The sequence below is a fragment of the Anopheles darlingi genome, chromosome 2 (assembly GCF_943734745.1).
Source record: "Anopheles darlingi chromosome 2, idAnoDarlMG_H_01, whole genome shotgun sequence".
NCBI classification, from domain to species: Eukaryota; Metazoa; Arthropoda; class Insecta; order Diptera; family Culicidae; genus Anopheles; species Anopheles darlingi.
This window is the reverse complement of record NC_064874.1, coordinates 49,289,403-49,299,402: the sequence shown is the minus strand read 5'-3', so window position 1 is coordinate 49,299,402 and position 10,000 is coordinate 49,289,403. Positions and strand designations below refer to the sequence as shown.

Below are 10,000 nucleotides of genomic sequence, written 5' to 3'. Positions count from 1 at the left end.
CTACGGAATACATAGTTCCTTGTGTAGTGGTCGCGCGCGCGCATTATCAACCGGCACAACCCGAACCGATGACGTGCTCGGGAGCCTGTTTTGGAATTTGGGGACGCCGAGGAGGGGTTCTCTGGGCAAGACCCTTTCCGAACTGAAGGAATGGGAGTATGCTGGCCTTTTGGCCGCGCACTCACTCACAAAAGTACTCAATATTATTTAAAAGAAAGCGAAAAGAGCACGACTAAGACTAGGGCTACAACCATACGTGACAGGTGGTCAAACGTGGCGGAAGTGTTATCACAGAATGGGGAACCCACAATTCCGCGGACTTACAAATCTCTAGCTCCTAAGAACGACGACGATGACGACGATGGCACGGGTGTATGTAAATAGTGTAAAAAGCGGACAAAAAGGAACGCAGGCGATTGAGCAGCCGAAGCGAGCTGATAGGAGAAAACAACGGTAAACCACCGGAACCGGAAACGGCGAAACACTATCCCTTCACACACAGAGACACACAAGATACAAACATAATGAAAAAGACAATGAACACACACATGTATCTTAGGAGTCCCGGAAAAAAGGTTCGAAAGCTCGGGCAATCATAGTATACCGTGATCCGCAGAATGACAATCCTGTTGCAGCAAACGCATTAGTAGGCCAATCGATAGTGAAAGAAAAAGGAGCAGAAAGACATGGGAGGGAGGACCCTACGGGGGGCGGGCGCTTCGCTGTGTGCAGTAGTAGGTACATGGGTACTTAACAATCATCAGGAAGTGAACGCGCCACATTGAACATTCCGTTATCGCATAGCATGTCAACATCTCATTCTTGTATCATTCCCCTCATCACATCATTCATCACCATCATCACCACAACCAACGAAGGGTAGTAGGCGACCGGAGTAGAAGCGAAGAAAATATGAAGCAATAAATATATGACAGAAGAAATGAAATAATCCCACGGTGTTCACGGTGGTGTCCATTTATTTGGCTTTCGTTCTCCTCTCCGCCGACTTCTCCACGGGACGTTCGGCCGTTGGATGTTTCGTCAGATACTTGGTGGCCATGGCGGCAACGTTCACCTGGTCCCGTCCCACCGCAAACGCGTCCATCAATGCCTCCAGCAGAGGACGATCGAGTTTAACGCGAAACGTTTTCACGGCCTTTGCGAACTCGTCCCTAGACACGGTGGCCGGATCCTCGCCGACCGATGACGTCCTGCTCACAAGAGCCTGTAACTGTAGCATCAGGTGGCCAAAGTCTCGCTTCAGTTTAGGTTTCTTTGGTTTGGACGCTAGAAAACGGGCCCGATCTAGCAGCATCTCCTGTACATCGACTGGCCGTGGTGGATTATTGAGCAGGACACCTCGGTAGATTATCGTTTTCTGTGGATTTCGCTTCCGGCATAGTCTGCACAGCTTAACCGCACGGGTCGTGATGAAGTAGTGCGGCCCGAGTGAGAGCACCAGCATCGAGCTGCTTCGTGTGAAAGCTTTTATAAGATCAATCGAACACTCTTCGGTGAGATAGTTGCCGCCAAGGTGGAGCTCCTGAAGGGATTCACTTTTGGCCATTAGCTTCACTAGGACAGGCATCTCTTCTGTGGCGAGTAAGTTGTGTTCCAGCGAGAGATACAACAGCTTTGTCTGCTGCACCGCCTTCAGTAGCGTGCGTGCGATCTCTTCACCACGCAAACCGTTCCAAGACAGATCGAGGTAGGTAATTGCTTCATTACCGATCAAGCCCTTTAACAGCGGAATGGCACTCTGTTCACGGTACAGCTGATTACCGGCCAGGCGTAGCTCGCTGATGGTGGTACGCTGGACGGCAAGGAATGCGCCAATGGCGACTCCACTGGCCACCTCAAGCTGATTCCAACTGAGAAAAAGCTTCTCGATGCAATCGCTGTAGGCCAGCGCACGAAACAGTGCCGATCCACCCCGGTCGGTGATTTGGCAATGCTCGGCATGCAGTGTGGTTACGCCCGAGTTGGATAAGGCATCGCTCAAGATAGAGACACACTCATCGTCTAGGGTACAGTAGGATAGTGAAAGGTAGGCGATGGTTTGTAGCTGCTGCAATGCGTTGCCTAGAAACCGTGCCAACGAGGAATTAATCGACTGGTTGTGGCTCAAATCCAGTACCGTCACCCAGGTCGGTCGAATTCGTAGCAGCGCATCCAGCGCGATTTGAATGTGTAGATTAGAATAACCACAGCGCTGGAATATAGATGAAAACTCCTGGTACAATTGTCCATTTGGAATGCGTTTCCACTAAGAACTTACATTAAAATCGAGCTCCACCATCTTGGAAGGACTTTGTTCAATCGAATGTAGCACGCGTTCAATGGCCGTAAAGCTGGTCACACCGTAGGTGTTTGAGTGTAACCGATACCATTCGATGGCCGTCAGGCGTTGCGGTAATCCATCCTTATCGCTGCCTAGCTTACTTAGTGGCTCATCGGAGGCAGTAAATTCCTCAGAATCGTCTACGATGGTTGCCTTTGAGCTAACGCGGAAAGGGCATAGAGGAATGCCCTTTGGAATTTCCGCGGTTGCCACTGTTAATTTTGATCCGGTCTCTTCCGGAACCACTTCCAATTTGGAATTCTTCATTTTTGCTTTTTTTTTCTTCTAGTTTGTCTGCGCCCTACATTTCACTTACTTCAAACATTCGTCCAAACAGGGCTACTAGATAAAATTCGATAAAGGCTAGACACCGCGCCTTTCGTAAGCCCGCTAATCCCAAAGCGCATCGCCCGGTGCGCGTGTCATTGGTTTGGATATCGATAAGATATTCCGGGTGGTCGCCGGTTGACTGACCTTATGCCCTGGATCGGCAGAACATGGCCATCAGTTTCGTGGAAAGAATTAAAAGGAAAGCATCACGCGTTCGCAGCCGTCGCCAATGGATCAATCTGGATGGAAGAGAAAGCTGAAAGAGCGCTGGGAGGCGTTCTACCTGCAGTGGCAAATCTATTCAATGACTTACTTCCTTGAACCATGGGAAAAGTGTCTAGTCAGTATCCTTTTCAAAATTATTTCCGCGAATTATTGCTATTTTCTAAAGTGGTATTTTAGCTAAGTGAAGTTTGCCGCCTTTATCGAAGTGATCTGGAAACCATCTGGTGCCACAAAAATGTGAATGAAGATGCATGGGAAGTTAGTAATTAACTCTACAGATAGTTAATCTGTTCCTCGAAGGTATACTTTTAAATTATTTGTGCCCCAATCTTAAACGAGCTTCGAAACGAACCCAGCTTGAACTTGTTCTTGATAAACCCGTCGTCCGTGACCTTGAAATTCGCGAACCAAAAAGGTGAACAACTACTACGTGGGCCCTTTTTCATGAAATTTTATTTTATTTAAAAATTATAAAATTGTTTACTTACACGTTTATTTATTGGTCGTTCTCGTTTATCAAGATGTAAATACTAAAAATGGGCGGAATCGATCTAGTCGTTCTCGAAGCGGGCCACTGTTTTGTATAAAAAGGAAGGACATTGCCCTCGGTTGCGTGTGGAAATGCGTGAGCTGCAGTAATTATCTGCTCGATGCAATCGCGTTATAAATGGTAATATGGTCCATAGATAGAGACTTTTTTGTTGATTTCCATTATCATGAGATGGGTAGGCTTTGATGTATACTAAGAGCAAAGTGTCCAGCACTGCCCTCCGAGAGGTGAAACTACGAGAAGTGAGCAAAGCAGTTTAGCTAGTAAAACAACATTTACACAGTTCAGTGTTCAGCCAAAAGACCTTCCCAAGCAAATCAGTTAACAAAAAATCGGAAAGCAAACAATCTAAATCGCTGCGTCACGGGCTGTGGTCAAGGTGATGGTCCTTATCGCCTGTTTCAATCCTCGATAGATGGATAACGTGGAGCACTCCGGTACTGCTGTGTTTCCGTATCGGCCCAAAATATTCCGTATCAGCCCTCCAATTGTGCAGCAAATTGTATCGATAACGGAGTCCCATAACTGATTAGATGTTGACGAAACACTATTACTCAGAGGAACCCCTTGGCTAGGCTGGCAAGGCTAATCGTGGGCTGAATCACGGATTTCGGGTTTTGTGTGTTGTTATTTCTTCATTTTCGCTGGCGACACTCGTCTGGAAGGAACCGTGTGGTTCAATTGCGGCAGTGAAACGGTTAAATTTGGTGCTCTCAAACGCGCGCGATCAAAATGATTCGACGAATTTGGAAATCCATCTCCTCCGTGTATCTACTGTACGAACTAAACACCTGCATCTATATGCTCGATCCTTGGGAAAAACGGTTTGTCAGTATCCTTTTAGCGTGTTCGATAAACGATTATTTAAGGTCTCGGCGGTTGATGTGGAAAGAAGTTTTTTTTTGGGACATGTCCTTTCACCCGTTATTTTCCTTAACCCGCACGAATCGTAGATGCGTTCATTTTTGCCGTTTTAGGCTTGCTCATCTTCTCCAGCTACACCTTTCTGCCGGACTACACCCGGAGGCTAGTGTACGCCTTCCTGCCAGCGCATTCCATGTCCGAACTGGACCGTGACCATCCGCGATCGATGGAGTTCAACATACGAGCGACATAGTTCCAGCGTGCTCGGCCTTTGTGATAGATCTTCCGTGAGGAAAAAAAGGAATCGTCCGCACGGCCCGCTTGGGAGGATAGCGACTAAATTCTGGCACAACCGTCGGGGACCACCACCATGTACAACCATCCATTCCGGCGAGCGAAAGTCAACGTGGAGTAGACGAGGAATAATGTGATTTAGAGGCATTTATCTGTTACGAATATCGCGGCCCAGAGTTGCACAAAGAATGGCCAATGTTTCTGCCATGTATTTCTCAGCCCTTTGCAAAAATCGTGCTACTAGAAGTATGTTTTTAAAATAAACTTTGTCCAAACTTTATCGAGAAAGAAAAGTTCAAAAATACTTAAAATTTTTGCGATTTTTGAATCTCCGAAATCAAAACACCCCTCCCACCCACTCCATGACAGCTGTCAAAAACGGTTTGACAGTTCGTGTAAACAAAAACAAACTCGCCGGCAGGAAGAAAAACACGGTTCCGTGATGGAACATTTTCCGGAGATTTTCCTCAAAATTAAGCCGCTAATTGATTCGATCATCAAACGCCCGACCAGAGAAGGGATCGTTGCACTCAATGAGCACCTGAAACGAGTCGATAGCCAGAGTGTGCAGATTCTACAGAACATTTTCCTGCAGCAGCTGGTCATACTCGTCGATACGGTTCCCGGAGAGTAAGCGACGGCGTCTTGCGGATGCGGATTGAATGCCGGTTCGATATTTTTTCCTCTCCATTCACAGGAATCAAAATGAACTGAAAACTCACCTGCTGGACTGCATCGCTACGATACTGGAGAAAGGGCTCCTGGGAAAGGCGGTTGCTATGAAAACGACGCTGCTCATCACAGTTAAACTAATCTACGACGTAGATACTGGCCTTCTTAGATCGAATCTATCGGAAGAATACAAACTAGCCGTGCTGAAGGTCATTTCCAGCGTCTCGCGCCGCATACAGAGCGAACTGGTGGAGGAGATTTATGTGCGGGAAAATCTCAAATTGCTTTCACAGGCCATCTTCGTCTGCGTTTGCATCATCGATACCGAGCGATACCGGAAGTTACGTTTTCAGGCCGTCGATGCGATCCTATCGTTGCTACAAATTCACGATGATTTCGATTTCAACGATACGGTGTTGCGCTGCCAGGTAGCGGAGCTATTGTTTATCGTTCTACCGAAACTGCTGGCCACGTTCGTGTCCATCATAAACGGCGATGAAAAACAAGGCGTAGCAGTGCAACGCATAGCTATTAAGGCGCTCGGGCGTACGCTGGGTCTTATTTTTGAAGACTACGCCAAAGAGTCGGCCAATAATGATATACACGTGGATCATTTTCTACGCCTGGTTCACGCGACGGTACCGGCAAACAGGGACGAAAGAAACGTTTTGGGCGTGGGAATTAAACGGGAAGAAAAAACACATTACTATAACAAAACGCAGCGAACACGTGAGTGGTTACTTGAGGCAGAGAAACAGGTGGAGAAAATGTTTCCAACCATTCTGCATCTACGTGGCCACGAAGAAGAGCTTATTCGGTTGGAGTTTGCCAAAATCAACTGTAATCTGCTGACCAACTGCACCTAGTATGTATTCACAACATTCTCTGCTTAGCCATTCGTCACACTAACCATTGACCTTACCTATCTATACCCACAGTAATATGCCGACTTGTACGGTTCACTATTTACAATCCATCATAACACTGTGTGAGGACGACTCTGAACGAATTCGTGAAGTATGCCAAAGTTGCCGCAACACCGTTCCCAGTTTTACGCTTTGCATCGAAGGGAACCGCATCGATGATATGTTCTACGATACACTCGCCCAAGCACCGCGCGCTATCTACCGTGGCGAAGAGAGGGAACAGATAGCGATCTTCCGGCTTATCTCCGGCTATCTAAGATTCTTCTCGCCATCCCAGCTGACGAACGTATTTTCAAATGCAAACAACTTGCATCAATTCATCGCTATCCTGCTAGCGGGAGCGGAGCTGGAAAACGTGGACGAACTGGTGCGCCGCGAGTACGTATCCTATCGGTTCGAGTATGAGGAAGGCTTTCGATTACAAAAAGAGAAAAAAGAATCCCGGTGGATTGTGCTTAAAAACATACAGTCCCCTCGGGCGAAACACTGCTTTCGACAGATCTTTGATGCCCTGCAGCAACATCATGAGCAGTGCGTGAACACTGTGTTTATGTACATTTTGGAAGATTTTTTCACTTCTCGCATCAACAGCAATGGCTATCTGTACATCATGAGCGAATTGATACCACAGACAGTGCAAGGTCAGCACTCTGTTGCTGTTGCTGCTGGTTCACCACTGGAAGAAACGCTGAAAAGTGTGTTAACAGAAGTAATGCAATCATACCACTGGCTGCTGGAACTGGAAGAGAACGATAATGTGATTAACCAGAAGTACAATACGCTCCACGTTTGTCTAGTGATCCGAATCATCTCGAAAGTGGCCACCGCTATGGCCGATAACTTCAAGTGGTATCTGTACGATTCGTTACGAATCATTCTACAAAGTGCCAGCAGTACCTTGAATTGCATAAACGAAACTGCAGAAATGGCCCTCGACACGATAGCATCGGCGATGGGACTGTCCAGTATTCAACAGCTGGTTCACCGAAATTTAGATTACATTTCACAGCACGTTACCCGTTGTTTGCGCCGCGCCGAGCACTTTCGCGATGGTTTATCCTTGCTAGAGTCCGTTTTGCGTTTCGTACCGTACGAGTCTTCCAGTGTACTCGAATCGACGGTAACACCGATCGTCATGAACATTCTCGATAGCTACTCGCAGTACGGTGCACAAAATTCCATTCTCTGCTTACGAGTTCTACAAATTTTTATTCACTCTATGCGTCTTCGGTTTAATGATAATGAATCCTCGGACGGTTCGCATCACGCAAAATCCAACCAGCAAGAGGAAAACCAAAAATTATCGGAGCACATCAGCGAATTGCAAAATTTGCTTCGACGAGAAATCGCCAATGAAGCCGACCCATCATTGGAAGACGCTGAGCCAGACGCGATGGAGTGCGATGATAAAGAGCAAACTCAGGAAACGGGAGAAGAAGAAGGGCCACCGGAAGAAGATGATGATTACCAGAAAGATGAGAAACATTTGCCGCCCCACATTAGGATCGTGCTCCGAATACTGACCGTCAGTCTCAAGTACCTCGCCTCATCGAACGATGCCGAACGTATTGTGGCACTTTCAACGATCAACGAAGGAATTTATATACTAGAGCGGCACGAAAATCAACTGTTACCACTGGTACACGAAATTTGGTTTAATCTGACCGAACGGTTCAGTGACAAGAACCCAGCAATTGTGCGGAATGCGTTCGAATTGCTTGTGACGCTAGCAAATCTAGCAAAGGATTTTATCCGCAGACGTTCCTTGGAGTAAGTACCGCCACGATAGGAGTCGATGGTACATGAGCTTACATTTAAATCGTTATTTCCTTTCCCAATACAGAGAAGTTTTCCCAAAACTGTACAAATTCATGACGTCCAACTGGAATGCCGATTTCAGTGCCCATCACGTGTTCAAGCTGCAGTGCAGATTCCTGCAGTCACTTCCGTGTTTGGTGCAGCAGCTAAATTTCAACGAAAAACAGTTAGATCAAGCGCTGGAAGTCGTTCGGTTATACTTTGAGAAGAGTGAGAGACGTGACCTGCAAAGGGCTGCTTCCGAATGCATGCAACACATGAAAGCAGTTGATTCGATGGCGGTCTTTTTGAAGGTAAAACAATAAAGAGCCACTCTGATCGTAGCAAGCAAAGCAACGCAAAATTGCATCCCCGTTCGGTTGACGATCGATACATTCTCGGTGCAATCAGTTGGAATTTTGGAGAAAAGAACTCGAAAGAAGCGAAATTAGGAACATTAGTATGCTGCCCATTCAACCCGGTGACGAAGCGTCGACGAGACAAACGAAAATTAAGATGAACATTAGGCACAAAACAACATTTCATAATTCAAAAAGCAGCGAGCCCAGTGCGTCCCATTTTCAAACAAAGTTTGGCCCAGTGCATGAAAAATCCAAATTGTTACGAACCGTACTGGAAAGGGAAATAACCCGAATAACAGAAGAATCAAATCGTTCCGGTGCGATGGAGGAGCAGCCACGTTTACCCGCGGGGTACAAGGGAAAGGTACTGCAGTTTTCAAATTTGGAAAGCACCATCCAGTCACCATCGTTACAGGAGGTGCCCAGACAAAGGGAATCGGGAAGTTTAGCGCAGTGGTCCAATGAAGCATCAAATACGAACACCGACCTATCTTCGGGAATCTTAACAAATGGCCAAATGTCGATCGGCAGTTTTGAGGATTCATTCGCTAAAAACAGAACAGATTATTTGCTTCAACGTTTACAGCAGCAAATTGTGCTACACAACACATTACTAGATGCCTCAGAAAAGTTTTCAAAATCACCCTCAATCGAGAACCTGGTGAAAAAGTGCATGAAAGGAACGGAAGCACTGACCGAACTGAAACAGCGTGTAGCAGCCTATAAAATGAAACAAGAGCAGAAGCAAACACACAATGAGATAGGTGTGCTAGTACGCGAAATTCCAAATATCCTCAGAGATGCAATCAGCTGTGCAGACGACCTGCATGATCTGTCGGAGACGATTAAACAGCGTGCTGTTTCCGATGTGGACGATTCAAATCAAAGCTCCAAGACCTCCAGTGCGATCAGGGAGGCATCGATGCGGTTGAAGGAAATTGAAAACGCTTGGAAGAATGTTCGATTATCAGATGAAGAAGGTTCCTCACTTGGACTGCTCCACCTCTCACACCTAATGGATTCGAGTGGTTTTTTGAATATTTCTGAAACACTTAGCAGTACCTTCGGACGTATAAACGAATCAATTGAAGGCGTGCTTCAGACACCGAACACGGCCAGCTTAAACAAATTAAAGCAGCATTTGACCCAATGCAAGAACCTTCTCAATAATATCACACACAATCAGTCGTTGTTACTTGAAGAAACGTTTCCCTCAATGCCATCCACTATCGGTACGGAGGAATCGCTGTTGAAGGATATGTTCCAGGAGCTCGACCGGTCGGCGAATTCAGAGATTGAGGCGTTTCTTGAAGTTTGGAAAAGCCCAGAAAAGGAACGGTTTCTGCAGATGACAGACGATGCCATTACCGATCTCTCCAACTTTCGCGACGAAACGAGCGATCTGTTGGCTAAGGTGGAATCCGTAAGGTCTACCCCAAAAACCAGCTCGGATCACCGAAAGCATATTAAGGAGCGTCTCGACGCGTTTAGAGGAGGCGTGCACCAGAATCCACCGCTAAGGACTCCAATACTGTTGAAAGATTATGTGGATGAAATTGATTTGATTGCCGATGAATGCGAAGAGTCGGTACAATTTTCCAGCCAAAGCGACAGAGCAGCCCAAGACCAAACAGAAGCA

At 46.6% G+C, this 10,000-nt stretch overlaps 3 protein-coding genes across 3 annotated transcripts; 2 read left to right on the top strand and 1 right to left on the bottom strand.

Moving 5' to 3' along the window:
• Window positions 1-976: 976 nt before the first annotated feature.
• Window positions 977-2,666, bottom strand: LOC125959286 (uncharacterized). Its single transcript, XM_049692103.1, has 3 exons — window positions 2,658-2,666; window positions 2,279-2,626; window positions 977-2,212 (listed from the first exon to the last, which is right to left on the bottom strand). The coding sequence occupies exons 1-3, from the start codon at window positions 2,664-2,666 to the stop codon at window positions 977-979; spliced, it is 1,593 nt and encodes a 530-aa protein (XP_049548060.1).
• A 711-nt stretch (window positions 2,667-3,377) lies between these two features.
• Window positions 3,378-4,891, top strand: LOC125950066 (serine palmitoyltransferase small subunit A-like). Its single transcript, XM_049677659.1, has 2 exons — window positions 3,378-4,278; window positions 4,400-4,891. Exons 1-2 carry the CDS (start codon window positions 4,179-4,181, stop codon window positions 4,561-4,563), a joined length of 264 nt encoding a protein of 87 aa, XP_049533616.1. The 5' UTR covers window positions 3,378-4,178; the 3' UTR covers window positions 4,564-4,891.
• Window positions 4,892-5,032: 141 nt separating this feature from the next.
• On the top strand, window positions 5,033-9,679 carry LOC125950018 (TELO2-interacting protein 1 homolog). The gene is made up of 4 exons (XM_049677575.1): window positions 5,033-5,234; window positions 5,302-6,141; window positions 6,215-7,972; window positions 8,046-9,679. The coding sequence occupies exons 1-4, from the start codon at window positions 5,047-5,049 to the stop codon at window positions 8,323-8,325; spliced, it is 3,066 nt and encodes a 1,021-aa protein (XP_049533532.1). The 5' UTR covers window positions 5,033-5,046; the 3' UTR covers window positions 8,326-9,679.
• The last annotated feature ends 321 nt before the right edge of the window (window positions 9,680-10,000 follow it).

Coding starts and splice junctions, on each gene's coding strand:
- LOC125959286 (XM_049692103.1), bottom strand. Junction 2,213..2,278: donor TGGTGGAGCTCGATTTTAAT/GTAAGTTCTTAG, acceptor TCTATATTCCAG/CGCTGTGGTTATTCTAATCT.
- LOC125950018 (XM_049677575.1), top strand. CDS start 5,047: ATGGAACATTTTCCGGAGATTTTCCTCAAAATTAAGCCGCTAATTGAT. Junction 5,235..5,301: donor GTCGATACGGTTCCCGGAGA/GTAAGCGACGGC, acceptor CTCCATTCACAG/GAATCAAAATGAACTGAAAA. Junction 7,973..8,045: donor ATCCGCAGACGTTCCTTGGA/GTAAGTACCGCC, acceptor TTCCCAATACAG/AGAAGTTTTCCCAAAACTGT.
- LOC125950066 (XM_049677659.1), top strand. CDS start 4,179: ATGATTCGACGAATTTGGAAATCCATCTCCTCCGTGTATCTACTGTAC. Junction 4,279..4,399: donor TTGGGAAAAACGGTTTGTCA/GTATCCTTTTAG, acceptor CACGAATCGTAG/ATGCGTTCATTTTTGCCGTT.